We start from the raw sequence: 19,212 nt of genomic DNA, 5'->3' as shown, positions 1-19,212 counted from the left end.
AACCGCCGGGGACCGACGCCCTTATGTACCTTTGACTGTGTGGTGGGGGACAAGACCAGGACCAACAAAGATTTTAGCTTTAGTTGACACAGGAGCAGAAGTCACAGTACTGCATGGTAATCCATCAAGGCTATCAGGACCCTGTGTGAGAATAGAAGGTTTAGGAGGTAGAATTACCAAAGCAGTACAAACTGTTGTGGCTATGTCAATTAACAAAGGACCAAGATTCAGAGCTAAAGTTTTGATTTCAGAATTGCCAGACAATATCTTGGGAATAGATGTGTTACTAGGGCAGAGTATTGAGACACAGTGGGGGGTGTTCACGTTTGGATTCCCTCATAAGCCATACTATCTCAGACCAGTAAAAGACATTGTGAGAGGGAATGCAAATTGGACACCTGTCATTGTTCCTCCTCCATGCAACCCGGTAAGACTGAAGCAATACCGTTTGCCCGGAGGATGTCAAGAAATTAGTGAGACTATCGACAAGCTTTTACAGTCAGGTGTAATTCGTCCAGCTGTCAGTCCGTTCAATGCTCCAGTATTCCCTGTAAAGAAGATGGATGGTTCATGGCGAATGACGGTGGATTACCGTGGACTCAACAAGGTAGCACCACCATTGAGTGCTGCTGTCCCTGATATTATAACCATTGTGGGAAACATTGCCAAACAGGCCGGGGAGTGGCATGCGGTAATAGATTTAGCTAATGCGTTCTTTTCAATTCCTATTGCACCTGAGTCGCAAGATCAATTTGCTTTCACTTGGGAAGGACGCCAATATACCTTCCAAGTAGTGCCCCAGGGATATATACACTCACCTACGATTTGCCATGGACTAGTTGCACGGGATTTAAGCCACCTCACTCTACATCTTCCAGTATTTCACTACATTGATGACATCATGATCTCTGGATCTAAAGAGGAAGTGAAAGAAGCATTACCTGTTCTAGTGAATTACATGACTGGACGGGGATGGGCAATAAATAAAGACAAAATTCAAGGTCCAACCCAAGAAGTTAAATTCCTAGGAATGATGTGGTCTGGGCCTGTTCGGAAGATACCTCAGCCTGTGCTGGATACAATCCAGAATTCTCCAGAACCTAAGACGTTAACAGAAGCCCAAAAGTTTTTAGGTGCAGTTGGTTACTGGAGAGCATTTATACCGCATCTAGGATTGCTGCTACGCCCCATATACAATGTTACCAGAAAGAAATCAGCATTTGTATGGGGAATTGATCAAGCTACACTATTCCAAGCAGCAAAGGAAGCAGTATTACAGCATCAGGGCTTGGGCCCGATTCAAATTGGAGCTCCGTTCATATTGGATGTGATGGTGAACGACAACGTTGCATCATGGGGACTATGGCAACCGAGCGAAGACAAAGGCAAGCGGGTGGTACCAATTGGGTTTTGGTCCAAGCAATTGACTGGGGCTCAGCAAAGGTACACACCTTTGGAGAAGAATCTTCTGGCAGCATACCTCGCACTGCAGCATGTGGAGACAATGACTGAGAAAAGCATAGTATCAGTGAAAACAGATTTACCAATAGCAGGATGGGTACGAGATGAAGGATTATCTGCAAAGACAACTGTGGCGAAACCAGCTTCGCCACTGTGAACTGGAGAGGCCTGGTTGCTAGCCTCCTGCCCGCTGACTATGGCCCCTGGACATGCTGCACTTTAAAAACTATATTTGGGCATGTAATAATTTATATTGCTGCTACTGGCCCTTTAAAATCAGCGATGGACATTTTGGGACTACTGTCCCTTTAAGACTGTGAAGCATATTCTAGTGTACTGCCTGTATATTGTATATGTATTCATGTGTTAAGTTTAACCTGGGTGATATGTATGCAGCATTCATCTGATTGTTCGCTAGAATCACTCCATTCATTATATTGAGTGAAACTACCGAACAACCAGACCACCCAGGAATAAGTGTGCCTCCAATTACCGTTTGCAACAATGTTGCAAACAGGTAATTGGCAATCCATGTAATGTATTCTTTGTCCTCTGGGTGGCCGCCATTCGGGAAACAAACACGTGGCGGCGGCCATCTTAAACTACCGAACAGCGGTGTTTTGCCGTCGAGTGTCTGGAACTGAAATCGGACACTTGACTAGGCAAACACCGCTGAGACCTCCATACTCCCAGAAATTCGTATAGAAACTACCGAATGACCCGTCGTTCGGTAGAAAGAAACATACGAACTAGGGGATTCATGCGAATCCCCCTTAGTCTCTATAACCCAAGTAATTTGTCTGTTTCATTCACTTGTTTGTGACCGACCACAGGGCCAAAATGCATGGAACTGTTTTCGGATACTTTACCCATGCGGTCGGTCAAATCTTTGGAACCTCATATCTCCCGAACCATTCATCCGAATGACCTGATTCTTGGATATGTTGTCCCCCTGAATAAGGGCTATCAGGGGATACCTGTTTTGGAGGTGTAGCATATGTATTTGGGGTACATCCAGGAATTGGGGAAAAGGGTGTACGGTATAATTATGTTAAGTGCTAATCTAAGGGGAGGAAATGTGTGGGAGGTACATCCATGTGATTGGTTAAATTCATCCTCCCCCTGGGAGTGTCCTGTATGTACTTGTTTGTAATAAAAGCCAGACTGGGTGTCCCAGTCCAGAGTTCTTGCTTAACCCTCAAAGCGATGTGTCGTCTCGGTCTTTGGGGGAATGGGATTGTATGCTGACTGCCAAGAGTGTAAGCCAATGTCTGCTTTTCTTGTTCAGCTGTTCCAGTGTTCGTGTGGTTCCAGTCGGGAGAATGGTGTTTGCAGTAGCTGTCTGTGCATCTGGAAAGGGGATTATCGCCTAAACTGGGTTTTATCCTCTTGTAAGTGAAACGGTCCGTTACAATTGGTGGCAAGCGGCGGGATCGTTCCTACAACCAGAGGGACAGCTACAGACAACACTATTTCTGGATTACAAATTGAGGGCAACGCTAGTATCCGTACAGCGACCCTATCTACAAAGGAACTCAGAAAATGGAGAAGAAGCTTCAGGATGTAATGTCCAGTTACGTAGGCCTGTGGGCTGGAGTAGTCCCAGAGGAGGACATGATGAGGTACAGAGATATGGCCAGAGCCAGATTGTGGGACGAAGCCCTAGAAGAAGTACAGTATTCACGAGGGGATCGGCGCCGCAGCAGAAGGCAGCGAATTCTGGCTAGAATGGCAGAGCGGATGCCCCTCCTGAGAAAACAGACCACAGAAAAGTGGGTGACTAGACTCGAGATTCTAGTATACGCAGAACTGACGCTCGACAACGCGTACCAGGCGCTACAGTGGTACGCGGCTCAGTGTGTCCCCAGGATGGCAGAGTATGAGTTCCCAGAAGGCGGAGAATACACTGGCCCCGGTCTATTTTGGGATAATAGTGGTGACGAGGACTTTGGGGAAGATACCGACTATCGTTTTTGGGACCTGTACGGCATCCGAGAGAACATGCTGGGTCTCTTTGGCGCTATGGACCTCGAGGCAGACCTACGATATTTGGTCACCAAGGAATGGAACCTGGAGGGGAATTACCTGCGACTCATCAATGAGGCCTGGGAAGAGACAACCGGTCCTCCCGCCCAACAGCAACCAGCAGTACCCGAGGTAGCAGAGTCCCTAGACTGGTCCTGTGAGCAACCCCAGGGAGAGGAAGGTGTCGTCCTTCCTCCCCAGCGGCAGTGTGTACCCCAGGGAGATGAAGGTGTCGTCCTTCCTCCCCAGCGGCAGGCTGAGTTACAGGGGGCAGAGGTTGTTGTTCCTGCCCCCCAGCAGAAAAGTGATATGCCAGGAAGGCAGTGTGAAGTAAAGGGAGAGGAGAGCAGCGTCCTCCCTCCCCAGCGGCAGTGTGTGTCTCCGGGAGCTGATGGTGTCGTCTATCCTCCCCAGCGGCAGGCTGAGTTACAGGGGGCAGAGGTTGTTGTTCCTGCCCCCCAGCAGCAAAGTGATGTGCCAGGAAGGCAGTGTGAAGTGAAGGGAGAGGAGAGCAGCGTCCTCCCTCCCCAGCGGCAGTGTGTACCCCAGGGAGCTGAAGGTGCCGTCCTTCCTCCCCAGCGGCAGTGTGTCCTGCAGGGAGCAGAGACAGTCAGTCTCGCACCCCAACCGCAGGACAAGGGAATGAAAGGGGAAACAGCTGGTCTCCCTTTTCCCCAGCAGAGAGAGTGGCAGGGAGAGGAGCCTGCTAACCCCTCTCCCCAGCAGCAGTTCACCGTCCAGAGAGAGGAGCTTGTTATACCCTCTCTCCCACGGCAGCCTAACCCACCAAGGGGAGATGTTAAGCCCCACAACTGTGCAGATGGGACTGTAGTCTCTGCACTCACAGCACAAGGGATAGGGACGGTCGGTCCTGTTCCCCAGCCTCAGGGTGATGGATCCAAAGGGGAGACAGTCGGTCTCCCCCTCCGGCAGTCGAGCTGTGCACCTAAAGGGGAGACAGTCAGTCTCCAGCAAACAGGCGCCCACCAGACTACTCCCGTGGTAGTGCTGGCAACCGGACAGAGTACCGCTGGTCTCTGCCCCCTCAGCAACCCACCAAGGCAGCCTACCAGTCTCCCACCCAGCAGCGGTGAAACACCAGAACCTGGACAAAATTCTTCCTCACCCAGATGTAGTAACCGGTTAGTGTGGGTGGGCTGCTCTGTTATTTCTGTTTTGTGGGTGGGTTGCTGGACTAACCAGGGCACTGACCGGCAGAAAGTCAGGTACCCTGTTAGTCTAATTGGCAAAGGGGAGAAATGTGGCGAAACCAGCTTCGCCACTGTGAACTGGAGAGGCCTGGTTGCTAGCCTCCTGCCCGCTGACTATGGCCCCTGGACATGCTGCACTTTAAAAACTATATTTGGGCATGTAATAATTTATATTGCTGCTACTGGCCCTTTAAAATCAGCGATGGACATTTTGGGACTACTGTCCCTTTAAGACTGTGAAGCATATTCTAGTGTACTGCCTGTATATTGTATATGTATTCGTGTGTTAAGTTTAACCTGGGTGATATGTATGCAGCATTCATCTGATTGTTCGCTAGAATCACTCCATTCATTATATTGAGTGAAACTACCGAACAACCAGACCACCCAGGAATAAGTGTGCCTCCAATTACCGTTTGCAACAATGTTGCAAACAGGTAATTGGCAATCCATGTAATGTATTCTTTGTCCTCTGGGTGGCCGCCATTCGGGAAACAAACACGTGGCGGCGGCCATCTTAAACTACCGAACAGCGGTGTTTTGCCGTCGAGTGTCTGGAACTGAAATCGGACACTTGACTAGGCAAACACCGCTGAGACCTCCATACTCCCAGAAATTCGTATAGAAACTACCGAATGACCCGTCGTTCGGTAGAAAGAAACATACGAACTAGGGGATTCATGCGAATCCCCCTTAGTCTCTATAACCCAAGTAATTCGTCTGTTTCATTCACTTGTTTGTGACCGACCGCAGGGCCAAAATGCATGGAACTGTTTTCGGATACTTTACCCATGCGGTCGGTCAAATCTTTGGAACCTCATATCTCCCGAACCATTCATCCGAATGACCTGATTCTTGGATATGTTGTCCCCCTGAATAAGGGCTATCAGGGGATACCTGTTTTGGAGGTGTAGCATATGTATTTGGGGTACATCCAGGAATTGGGGAAAAGGGTGTACGGTATAATTATGTTAAGTGCTAATCTAAGGGGAGGAAATGTGTGGGAGGTACATCCATGTGATTGGTTAAATTCATCCTCCCCCTGGGAGTGTCCTGTATGTACTTGTTTGTAATAAAAGCCAGACTGGGTGTCCCAGTCCAGAGTTCTTGCTTAACCCTCAAAGCGATGTGTCGTCTCGGTCTTTGGGGGAATGGGATTGTATGCTGACTGCCAAGAGTGTAAGCCGATGTCTGCTTTTCTTGTTCAGCTGTTCCAGTGTTCGTGTGGTTCCAGTCGGGAGAATGGTGTTTGCAGTAGCTGTCTGTGCATCTGGAAAGGGGATTATCGCCTAAACTGGGTTTTATCCTCTTGTAAGTGAAACGGTCCGTTACAACAACAGTGGCACAAAGTCAGACATTATTAAAATGGAAGTGGTACCTGCAGGAAAGAGGAGGGATCCAAGCAGGTGAAGTGAAGGAACTGACCAAACTCCTTACTGGGTTAGTGACATATGATACACTTTCACATCCCAATGTACAAGAAGTCCCAATTTTACAGCCCTCATCCATCAAGACAGCTCCTTCATTTGGAGAACTGGGTGAAGAACAAAAGAAAAACGCATGGTTCACAGATGGGTCTGCAATCATGACCCACAAAGGACGACATTGGACTGCAGTAGCTTACAACCCTCAGCAACAAATTGTGATTCAAGAGAAGGGAATAGGAGGATCTAGTCAATATGCTGAATTGACTGCCATAGTCATACTGATGGAAGAAACCACAGATCCAGAGCTCTACATCTATACAGATAGCTGGGCTGTGTACAAGGCTTGTGTTACATGGATGCCTACATGGAGAAACAACAGGTGGCAAATACATGGCAAGACAGTATGGGGAGGAGAAGATTTATGGGAAAATATATGGAAAACAGCCCAATCAAGATTAATACACCTCGGACATGTTAATGCCCATGTGAAAGACAGTACTGGAGAAGAGAACGCGAATAAGATAGCCGATGAATTGACCCGAATACGAGAAGCAAAAATAACACCAGAACCTGTTGATCCAGTATTACTTAGGATGGCAGACTGGGCCCATGAGACCGCGGGTCATAGAGGAAAAGCAGCTACGCTAGAGTGGGTGCGAGCCCGAGGACTACCAATAACTCTCCAGATGATTGTCCAAGCTCAAGAAGTATGCGAGACCTGCAACGAGGTGAAGAAATGGCCCCTCACGAAGCAAGCCCGTGGACATTTAAATAAAGGAACAATAGCAGGACAGATCTGGCAGATGGACTACATTGGTCCCATGCCTAAAGGAAGAGGGGGGCTGATGTATTGTTGTACTGCTGTAGACACCTTTTCCGGAATTCTGAAAGTATTACCCTGCAAACATGCAAACCAGGCCTCAACACTTCAGATGCTACAGACTCTTGTGATTGCTTATGGACTGCCATCTGAGATTCAGACAGACAATGGAACCCACTTCACTGGACAGCTCGTACAGCAGTGGGCAAATGACTCAGGGATTAAGTGGATCTTCCACATCCCCTATCATCCTCAAGCTTCGGGGTTGATTGAAAGGTGCAATGGGCTTTTAAAAGAACAGATTCGGAAGCTATCCCCAAGTAGGACATTGAGGGGGTGGGACCGGGTGATCACGCAGGCAGTTATGATACTAAATAGTAGACCAATAGGACAGTTTTCACCATATGAAAGATTGACTGGACAGGTAGGGACACCAACTGTCAGTTCGATTAAGGTTCAAGGGATCTTTCCCCCAACAGGTGGGGAAGAACAAATTTAAAGTGGTCAGCCAGAACCTAGTTGAGATTGTACAGGGTGATGAATGGATGACATACATCCTTCCCATGGGTGGGATATTACCAGAAGGGACTGAAGTGGCCTTCGCCCTAACAGAGGAGCTAAGAGATGATAAATGGTTGACCACAGGGATGGTAAATGTGTTATCAGATTTGTGGGAAATCCCATTGACCAGGGGGTGTCCAGGCCAGATTTTCTCACACACTGTATTAGGCGTGGTATCCATTTGGATCCCATGGAAAGTATTAGTGACATGGGAGGAAAGCAATACCTTACAGACAGGTTCCAAAGTATGGGTGCTACCACGAGCAGGTGAGCAGGTCAAACAGAAGGGAGAAATACTGTCCAATGGACCTGGTGACACTAAAGTTGTATTACTAAGTGGAGGTACTCACCCTATTTTCTTTCCTTCCAACAGATTGGTGCCTATATAGACAAGTCGGATCCCTGGTCCTCCAACTCATACCTGTATCTATTAGCAAGTTATTCGAGAGTGTCAAACAGCACGGATTGCTGGATTTGTGGGGCCATATCATTCAGCGAGGAGAGCAGTTACCCATATGTTGGTGTTCCATGGACATTGGAGGAGTTAAAACAATATAATAATACAGGATTCGGCTGGTACCGAGAAGAAGGAAAGCCACAATCATTGGACAGATTGCATATTATAAACCGCCCCCAGGAAGGTGCTATTTGTATCAGTTCACATAACAACGGAGGCAATGCCACTAAAATGGGATATTCTAACTGTACATCTGCCTGGGTAAAGGGCTATGGTAATGAACAACATTGGGCAATGACTGTCAAAGACTCCAGCCCAGTGGTGAGAGTAATAAGTATGACCTCTCATGGTGCAATAAAAATACTGAGCTTTCCCTTTATTTCTATACTCCTGGACACTTGTTTTAGTGGGGCCCCAGATAATAGTTACAGTGTCCTTCCCAGAGGTGTGTATTTTCTGTGTGGTAATTGGGCCTATAGATGGTTACCTAGTCAATGGGAAGGAGAATGTTACATTGGATCAATCATCCCCGCCATAAGGCATAGAAATACCTTTCCAGAAGGCATGATTAGAAATAAACGGTGGAGTTCATTTATCGGAGAACATGAAGCTAATTCTGGAATTGTATTTCCCGGCTGGGGAGTATATTGGTCATTAACTCGAATAGAAGCTTTAAAAAAGCTAGTGGATGAAGCTTTAGATGCAACCGTGGATGCTATTAACAAACTATCCCAAGAGCAGGTACAAATGAGAGCAGTGGTGTTGCAAAATAGACTGGCATTAGATTATGTCTTGGCCGCCAAAGGAGGCGTTTGTGCGTTGGTAGGGACAGAGTGCTGCTCATATATTGTCAATAACTCTGGCGCAATAACACGATATTTCAAAGATAAATGATACCAGGAAGAAGCTCCAGAATCCACCGGATAGTGGACCTTTTGGGTGGTTCGGTAATTTAGGGTTTAAAGTAATGCAATGGGTAGTAGTGGGTGTTGTTATATGTATAATATTGTATTTTTTTGTAAATTTGATTATATGTGTGGGAAAGCAAGCTATGAAGAAAGTAAGACCTATCCATGAAATATATGAGTTATAGTTATTACTCATGTAATGGGATCAACAGGTGGATTGTATTGGTTATGGGCAATGATAAATGTTCTATTATTGTGTTCCCATTCATGTGCAATAACTTATGATACCTATAGGGGGTGTAGTGAGCACTGTGACGTCGAGTGAATAAAGATGGCTGCCGCATAGTCAATGAGACGTGTGCTTTAGGGAGGAAGTGACCTATAGGTGGCCTAGTGAGCACTGTGACGTCGAGTGAATAAAGATGGCTGCCGCATAGTCAATGAGACATGTGCTTTAGGAAGGTATTGAGAATTCTTAAGTCACTTCCTTTCACAAATGACCACATGTAGTATCCGCCTCCTAGAGATGACCATTAGGTATTGGTTATGTTACCTCTGTGGGCGGATACTAGATGGGAGGTTATTCAAGGGGTTACCAGAAACCTGAGAGCAGTTTCATGACTGGGTCGGAAGAAGCCAGGTGTCTTTAGAGGTGCCCATGTAAATCCATTTAACATGTGGCAAGGAACTCACCTCATTGTTCTGTGTGTTATGCTGATTCAATTATCCTGTGTAAGCTGCTGAATCTCCATGAATAGAGCTAAGTAGATTTCTTACCTGAATGTATTGTTTATAGCAGTGTGTGTTTTTTAAAAGTATTTGTTTTTTTGTGTGCTTGATAATTGTATTCCCAATAAAGTTTTGTTTATACTTTCATCAAAACTTTGCCTCTTGTCTGTTCATTCAAGATATTCACTAATATTTATGTGATTGACCAGTATACCTTTTATTATTTTATTTGTGGTATTATTTCATATTTATGAAATTCAGAACTTCATAAATATAAAGAAATTACTTAATTTACCATTACACAGAGGAAAGAGAGGGAGGAAACAAATATAGAGGAAATTGATGAATTTAATCACACTACTCTAAAACCGACTCCATCTTTTTTTCCATACCAGCTCAAAACGCCAAGTATGAAGGCTTTTGAACAGGCATGTATTACTGACCTTAAAAAAATCAAACCTCTTTCTAAATTTGAATTTAACCTCACATGGGGAGAGAAAAAAGCCCTTGAAGATCTTAGTAGGGATGATAGTATTATGATCAAACCCGCCGATAAGGGGGGGGAGGGGGGGGATTTGTCATTATGAACAAAATATCTCATGTGGAAGAAATCTTTAGACAGTTGAAGAATGAAGAAACATATGGAGTACTAAAAACAACCCAGAACAGAACAAAGCATTAAGAAAATGCTAGTGAAATTTCTAGACCAGGGATTAGAACAGGGGATCTTGACTAGGGATGAATATAGGTTCTTAAATAAAGAGCATACTATTACCCCCGTCCTATATGTTCTCCCTAAAATTCATAAGGATCCAGTACAACCTCCAGGGAGACCGATTGTGGCAGGGGTGGACTCTGTGTTATCACCCCTGTCACAATATATTGACATTTTGTTACAACCGCTTGTTATAAAAACTCAAGCATATTTAAAAGATTCCATCAATCTCCTTCAGATCTTGCAAAAAGTAGACTGGAAAGAAGACTACTTCCTCGTGACTAGCGATGTTAGTAGCCTTTATACAGTCATAGAACATCGAAAAGGGTGTAAGGCAGTGGAGCAATTTTTGAGAACATCAAACGCATTTAAGGGTGAACAAATTGAGTTCATCATTGAAGGCATTAAGATTATTCTGCAAAACAACAACTTCTGGTTCGAAGGGGAATTCTATATCCAGAGAAGAGGTACCGCCATGGGGACCAAGTTCGCGCCCAGTTATGCTAATCTTTTTATGGCATTTTGGGAAGAGTCCTATATATATGCTGAACATGACTGGGTGGCGAACTTGGTCCTCTATAGGCTGTACGTTGATGACTTTTTTTTGATCTGGAAGGGCAGTAAGTCATCATTGGATAATTTTCTATTTTTTTTAAATTCTAATTCTTGGGGTATTAGACTTACCTCGGAAATTAGTAATCAGGAAGTGCATTTTCTAGATTTAAAGATTTTTTATTGACAATGGAGTTATTAAGGCCAGTACTTTTTTAAAAACTGTTGATGTTAACAGCTACATCAACAGTAAGAGTTGTCATTTTAAATCTTGGCTTTCAAACATCCCTAAAAGTCAATTTATGAGGATAAAAAGGAACATTTTTAGAGCAATCCGACACTTTAAAAGAACAATTTTATCAGAAAGGATATAAAAAGGTTGATGTAGAGGCACAATTTTCTCCTATAAATTCTTAGCGAATTTATAGGAGAAAAACCGAGAGTAGTTTATAGGGGTGCTAATAATTTTAAAGATATTCTGACAAGGAGTTATATCCCTAAAAAACTCCTTAGAGACAATGATTTACATGGAAAAAAAATTACAAGGGTTTTTTAACTGCGGGAATTGTAGAGCATGCAGTATGAGTAAAATTGTAAATAGGAAAGCCGAGAAATTTATTTCTAACAAGACAAAAAAAGAATATGCAGTTAAAGATTTTATAACCTGTAACTCAAATAATATTATTTATTTACTAACCTGTATTTGTGGACTGCAGTGCATAGGGCGTACCACTAGGCCCTTAAAAGTCAGAATCTGTGAACATCTTAGAAATGTACAAAGGGGAGTTCTTAATCACTCCGTATCTGCACATGTTCATCAAAAACATGATGGTGATACTAAATGTTTACATTTTGGGGGGGATCCAGAAGCCTTGGAGAGGGGGGGACCATCTCAAGATCTTAAACAGAACAGAAATGAAATGGATCTTTGAGATGGAAATCCTCTCTCCATATTGCTTAAACATTGATTTTGATATGTATAACTACATCTAACTTACATATGTTTGCTAAAAATAGATTTGTAGTTTTACTTACATGTAAGTTATATGCATATGCTTTTAAGGTTTTTGGCTATTATTAATTGTTCTTTATTATTAATTCTTCTTTTTTATTCTTCTCCTTTAAATACGTATTGTGTGTATATATATATATGTGCACAATTGTGTGCATATATATTTCAATATATTGACCCCCTGAGTTTAAAGACTACCGACATTACCACTATCATTATGGACAAAAGCCTTTAATGAAATGTTCTCCGCTAAGAAAAACGAACCGCAAGCGAAACCGGAAGTGCATATGGTGGAACGCACCTTGGAACGCATACGGTACCGGAAGTGAAGCGGTGGAACGCATAAACCCGGAAGTTTCAGATGGTGAAAGAGATATCATCGGGTTCCCTGCTGATTGGTCTGATGGCAAAGGGGCCGGGTCCTAAATACCCGTTTTTCCGCGCCAAAAGGCTTTTAAATGTATGGACATTTTTTTTTTTTTTTTTTTAATTCTTTATTTTTGTTGTGCAGAAAGGGTTACATGAGGAGTTTGCAGCGCCACAATAGCGGGGCAATCCACGCATTTTATAACATATAATGACATTTGTATGGCGTTTAGATAACATGCACATAGATTTTTTTTTTTTAAACAAGTACATCAAGCTGGTTAATTACGATTAAATAAACCAACATTATTTTTGCCCCTCTGGGGGCTAACGGGACACAAGAATTGAACAAAGAAAAGTGTAATCGCCGTAGCTACTGTAACAAGCTCAATAAGGGCAGCTGTGTAGTATTAATATGGTGTTTAGAGTGTCAACACATCCTTAATAGTAAGAGTGTGAGTCAGGTTTTGACATTAGGGTTGTAGCGGGTGAGGTATGTGTTTGACGTTTGGGCAGCCTAGACGGTTTCGGTGTGAATACATTGATTCTATGTGGTGGTTTCACGTCTAGTACGTACTCCACTGCCGTGGAGGCCAGGGGGGCTATGCCCTATTTGACTACATTGTGGTGTCTGTGGGGAAGTGTCAGTTTTAACAGTAACTTTAACAGTAACTTTTAACAGTGGAAAGTCTCTGGCAGGTAGTCCCGCTGCATAAGTCAAGTGGTGTTTGCAGCATATGAGGTCGCAGTGGCTTGTCTGGGCACAAACGGGGTAGCTTTCGCTGGGTCCCAGCTGTGGGGTGTACGGTCCCCTGCGCTAGGTCTTGTGTTTGTCATGGAATCCTGCGGGAGTCCCAGGGCATCTAGCAGCTTTGTGGCTTCCTCGAGGCTCTGGACCAGGTGTTTCTCCTCTCCCTTGCAGACCATGAGTGTGCGCTCTTTCTTCCATCTGTATTCTAGGTTATGCCGTCTGAGGAGGGAGGTGAAGGGTGTGAGAGACCTCCGCCACGCTAGGGTGCTTCCTGATAGGTCTTGGAAGAACGTGAGGGACATGGATTCGAATTCGTAGGGCGTGCGGCCTTTGGTGGCTGCCATGACTGTGGCTTTGTCCCTCACGTTCTGGAAGCGAACCACCAGGTCCCTGGGTGCTGCTGTTGGGGCCCTAGTTGCTTTAGGTACCCGGAAGAATCCCTCCAGCCCCATTGTCTTCCCTTGTCTCTGGGGGAGCAGTGTTTGGAATAGGCGCCTGAGGAGGTGCGGTAGTTCCGCGTCCGGGATCTCCTCCCTAACACCCCGTACCTTGACATTAGTGCTGCGCCTCCTGTCTTCCATTGCGGCAAAGCGGTGATCATGCTTCATTGCCTGTTGCTGCAGATCCCTCACGGTTTGTTGGAGCGTGGTCAGCTGCTGGGCTTGGTCGCTCGCCGTGGTTTCCAGGGCTCCCAGTCTGCCTGTCAGGCCTCGTATTTCTGCGCGGATGTTAGCCGTGTCCGCCAGAATTGTGGCTTGGAGGTCTGCCAGGAGAGTCTTCAGGACCGTGGTGGTAACCGGGTCAGAGTCCGGGCAGGTAGGTGCCGGCATGTGTTTCGTCGGTCTTTCTTCCACCTCGTCGGGATAGAAGTCGTCCGACGTGTCTGAATAGGCCTCAGGGTAAGCGGCCATTTTGGGCCCCGTCGCGCCATTTGCCTGTCTGAAGAGTTCGCCTATGTTTAGGCTCGTTCTGGGCTTGTCTGGCTTCATTTTTTTTGTTTTTCGGCCCATTATGGTCTGCTCGTTGCTGGCTGCTCGTTTGGGTTGGGGTTCGGGTCTCCCAGGTGGGTAATTATCCGAGATATGTACGGAGCTCTCGTTAAGTGCGTGTGCTCCGACATTTTTTAATATTGTGAACTGCACCTGAGGAAGACGAGATTAATCGTTGAAACGCGTTGTGCTGACATTGATGCTGATTTTACAGGACCTTAATGTGAGGTTTTTTATTTATTTGTAATAAATGTGTTTTTTTACTCTTCTAATTTGATGTTTGCTTGCTCCATAATTCATATACTTCGAAGACCAAGCTTCATCTCTGGGAGTAACTTCAGGACCAAATTACATCTTAAAGGGACATCACCTGAACCAGTTTTTATATCTGACAAATGCTTATGACCCTCAAAGATTTAATGATATTGGGGTATTTATCTCCTTTATTTTTACTACACATTCACTGATTGTGTTTGTATTCTCTAAAGACCTGTGGGTCTTGTACATGCGCTGCACACTATTTTTGTTCTTTGTATTTAACTAAAGTGGCCATGCATATCCAGAAACAGTTTGGAGCAAAGCTGAATGTCTAGCATTAAAAATCTAAGTGACCATAGCAATATTAATAAAAACAGTTGGAGCAAACTGAAAGTCAAGTAATAAAGTTTAGGGGGGCGGAGCCTGACCGGGAAGCTGGACAGACATGCTTTGTGTGAGCTCCCGGGCCTGATCCAGAATCTTACCTAAAATAGGGGGTAAAACGCCCAACCCAGAACCCTTACCTACCTCACTGTGGACTACAGAGTCTGGGGAACCGGGGGACACCTCGCAAGCCTGAATGCCGGAGGAATTCTCGGAGCAGAGTCTTGGGGCCTACTCAGTACAGGGCAAGGGAGAGACGGCCGCTCTCCCGGCCCATCAAAACAAGCGATACCCGAAGTATCGGACCTCCCCCCCCCCCCTAGGACCGGTGGGGGTTATCCCGGCTCCACTCAGCCTGTATCACGACAACCCCAGCCACTGGCTTCACCAAGCAACGGAACCAGCGGTCAACCGAGTCCGCAAAGGCCCAAACAAGATGGCGGCCTGCACGAGACCGGCGAAGCAAAGCACCCTCAAAAAGCCACCTAAACTTGTCCACGACTTCTTTCAGAGGCTCTGCACCAACCTATGGGCACAATACCACAACAAGGGTCGGTCATTCCGGCTAGCAGTGAAGGAAACGGCGGCATGGATTCGCCCTGCCACCCGGCGCCGCTTGTGCAGACACTCGCATCGCGCCCCCAGAGCAGCAGCTAGACGGAGACTGTGCCGGAGAGCCGGATGGCGGGAAGGAGAGGTTAACTCCACGAGCACCATCACCCGTCTTCGCACACAACTGAGCCAGACTGCCAGACAAACCCGACCCGCTTACCACTCAGCAGCACTAGTGTCCTCCGAACACCACAGCCTCCAAGCAACGGCAAGCTCAGAGCGGTTCCTCGCTTGCAGCCGCGCCAACCGCCAGAACAACAGGACATCAACCCTTACCTCAACCTGGCGCAGACCGCACGATGAAGGACGAAAAGGTCAGTGCCCACCGCAAACCAACATGCGAGGCTACCCCCAGAAGCACACCAGCGGCATCGGGTGAGGACTTACAACTACCCGTTGCCCAGCTACCTGCCTAGACACAAACTGGGACTTGGGACGCTCTCATTGCCATTACTAATGAGTCTTCACAGGCAGATACCACAGCGACAAACCACTGCCTCTGTTTGATAGCTGGGGGGGGGTTACCCTGGGGTGGCAAAAAGAATGTCAAAAGCTACTCATTTTCAAGCGTTTTTCAGTTGCTCATTTTCAAGCTATTGTATTCCACCTGTATTTATCTGTTTTTAGGGGTCAGCCTACTAAGCAACTTTTCTGAAGCGACCCAAAAGCATATGCCCCCCTACTGGCAGTACCTAATACTAGCAAAGCATGGGGTGTTCTATTCTAGCCTACAACACAATCACTATTGAACTAGCCAGACCTGCTTGCATATTGCAGTTAGCATGTACCTAGCATAAGCAACTAATGTTTTTTTTTTTTTATTTCTTTTCTTGTTATCTACGTGTAATCTGTCGCCTGACTAGCATAACCTAGCGAGATATTAATCCGGATCCTACGATCCTTAGCTTGTATTCTCAAATTGGAGCTTAACTACGTTACATAAAAAAAAATAAAAAAAAATTAGGCATTGAAAATCTGGAAATGTACTTTAACTTTGTGTATTATTGTACCGACCCTATAATGTAACTCGCTTTAACGTTTCCTCCGTCTTCTCTTCTGTACCCCATACTATATGCCTTAATAAAAATCAGATTGACAAAAAAAAAAAAAAAGTAATAAAGTTTAATTAAAGTGACCATTGCGATTTCCAGAAAACCAGTTTGGATTAAAACTGAATGTCTAGCATAAGGTGTCTAACTAAAGGGACCATAGCAATATTAATAAAAAACTGTTTGGATTAAAACTGAATGTCTAGCATGAAATGTCTAACTACAGTGACCATAGCATATTAATAAAATAACAGTTTGGAGCAAACAGAATGTTAAGCAATACATGTTTAACTAATGACAATTTGCAATATCCATAAAACAGTTTGGAGCAAAATACTCTGACCTGTACCTTGGCTGGTAAGCAGCAAAGACAGAGGAAGTCATGTGTCTGTCAGGGCTTTATATATGGATGTGATGCCTGTTACTGATTGGTTTAAAGTTTATTGATTGACTTGTGCTGCTGGAAGCATAAAGTAAAGAAAGTTATGCAAAATAAGAAGCCTCCTGTAATGTGATAACATTTGTTTTTTTTCACTACTCTAATGAAGTAGAAATGCATGATACATGCAAGATATATGGCTCAATTTAAAATTCTGGTGCTTGCTTTCAAATCTCTACATAATATTGCTCCTACCTATCTATCCTCCCTAATACACAAGTATGTTCCGTCTGCGAAAGACTTACGTCTATCTTCTAATGCTCACCTTCAAGACTTCTCTAGGGCTGCATCGTTCCTGTGGAACTTCCTTCTCCGTTAGATGCTCACCTAGTCTCCACTCCTTCAAAAAAATCATTAAAAACGAATTTCTTCACAAAAGCGTATCAATTCATAAAGCTTATTAACATCTGTTTCTCCGCCCACCTGATACCTGAAATGGCAATGATGGCAGAACAATGTACTTTGAGACTGTTTAGGCTTAGGCCTCTATCTAGACCTGCTTTTAGAAACCCCAGAAATGGATGGAAGAGAGCCTATTATCCTCATGAATTTTTTTCCTGAGGCTGAAGTTCTGGCTTGAAATTCTCGGATGCATGAGAGATTCATTTTTCTTTAGTGGGCTAGAGAAACCACCGCTGATATGGTGTTGAAATTGGCTCCTAGGAAAACTAATTCCCTGAAAGGAAGTAGTTGGCTTTTCTTGTAATTGATCAACCAGCTGAAACGATCTAGAGTCTGCAGTACTCGTGAGCGATGCATCAGTAAAGTCTCGTATTCTGGAGAGACGATCAAGATATCGTCGCAATAATGGAATATTGCCACTCCTTTCCTTCTGAGTAAGGCAAAAACCGTGACCAGTACCTTCAAGAAGGTCCTTGGGGCTGTGCTGATCCAGAATGGCAGTGCTTGAAACTGGAAGTGTTTGTCTATGCAAAATGTGAGGAACTTGTGGTGAGGCCGAGCTATTGGAATATGGAAGTACGCATCTCTGACGTCCACTGATATTAACCAGTCTCTTTGATGTACCACAGGTACAATAGATCGAAGAGGTTCCATTTGGAATTTCTTTGACCTCAGATGGAGGTTGGAGAAGCCTCCTGGCTTCTTTACCAGGAAGTGAGGAGAATAGAAACCTCAAAATCTCTCTTGTCCTGGTACAGTTACAATCACCACCTGTTGTAGAAGATCTCCAGTGTAATGAAGTAAGGCCTTCCTTTTTTGAGGATTCAAGGCTAGACTTGTACTTACAAATCTTGATTGGGAAATATCTTCGAATTCCAGGGAATAGTCATCTGTAACTATTGATCTAACCTACATATCTGGGATCTCTCCAGACTCTTTGGAAATGAATAAGTCTTGCTTCCACCAAAGGAGTCTGAGCATAGTAACGTTCAGAATTGCTTGTTAGAACGGAAGGAAGAGAAAGCAGTTTTTCCTCTAGTTGACTTGCTGGTTTGACCACTTCTCCAAGTAGATGATCTGTATATTCTCAACCAGGTCTGTACAGCCTTGCTCTCCCTATAAGAAAGGTGTTCTCTGTAGGAACGACGGTCCTGTGATGGTCTTCTGTCTTAAAGAAGCAATACTTGTTTGACATGTAGTGCCTTCTTAATGGTCTCCTCTAGGGGTTTTCCAAATAACACCTCTCCTGAAAAGGGAAGAGAACATAGATTATGCTTTGAGACAATATCAGCTCCCCAAGATCTTGGCAATAAGGCTCTTCTGGCTGCTACCGAGTAGGCCGTAACCTTTATCATGTCTGTGAAAGCTTCTAAGAGCCATTCACTGGCTGATCTGATATCCCTCAGTGATTCTGCAATATGGTATTTCCAAAATCCATGATCTTAAATCTCTGGACATGGAAAAAATAGAAACTGCTGGATTACATCCTATTACAGCTGCCAGGAAACACTTTAAGAGGTCTGCATCTATTATTTTTTGCATTGGGTCCCTTAAGGAAGCATTACAATTGATAGGAAGGATAGAGCTTTTAGTTATCTTAAAAACTGAATCATCTGCTTTCGGTTTGGAAGTCCACAACCTGGATTCTTTTTCTCAGATTGGATATAGTTTAGGAAGTCTTCTTTGAAGAGAGAATCTTTTTTCTCAGGGGTATTCCACTCGTTGCATATAAGGTCTTTAATTTATCTATGCACGTGAACAAAAAGTTGTTTTTTTCTGAGATCTCCAAGATGTCTGTTCACTGCTGAGGTTTCTGGAACCTCATTCGGTAATTTGAGCATTCTTCTGACCAGCACAGGGGGGGGGGGGGGGGGGAGGGGGCGGCCTGCTCTAGTGCATTTTTTTTATTACAAATTATGAAAAACATATTAATGCCTATATTAATGCCAATATGGCCTATTGTCGCTGATTTTGCTGACGTTGGATAATGATCCATCTTTGGGGGGAAAAAGGCGAAAAAGGAGATTGTAAGAAATCCTGAAAAATCTTTTTAAATTGTAAAGCTTAATGAATCAAAGGCAGAT

At 44.6% G+C, this 19,212-nt stretch overlaps 1 protein-coding gene across 1 annotated transcript; it reads left to right on the top strand.

The window, feature by feature from the left end:
• The first annotated feature begins 202 nt into the window (after positions 1-202).
• Positions 203-12,403, top strand: LOC134576888 (uncharacterized). The gene is made up of 6 exons (XM_063435567.1): positions 203-1,558; positions 6,082-7,368; positions 7,424-7,594; positions 7,879-8,283; positions 10,553-10,781; positions 12,390-12,403. Exons 1-6 carry the CDS (start codon positions 203-205, stop codon positions 12,401-12,403), a joined length of 3,462 nt encoding a protein of 1,153 aa, XP_063291637.1.
• The last annotated feature ends 6,809 nt before the right edge of the window (positions 12,404-19,212 follow it).

This window comes from Pelobates fuscus, chromosome 11, assembly GCF_036172605.1.
Source record: "Pelobates fuscus isolate aPelFus1 chromosome 11, aPelFus1.pri, whole genome shotgun sequence".
Taxonomy (NCBI): domain Eukaryota; kingdom Metazoa; phylum Chordata; class Amphibia; order Anura; family Pelobatidae; genus Pelobates; species Pelobates fuscus.
This window is presented reverse-complemented; position numbering and strand designations above follow the sequence as displayed.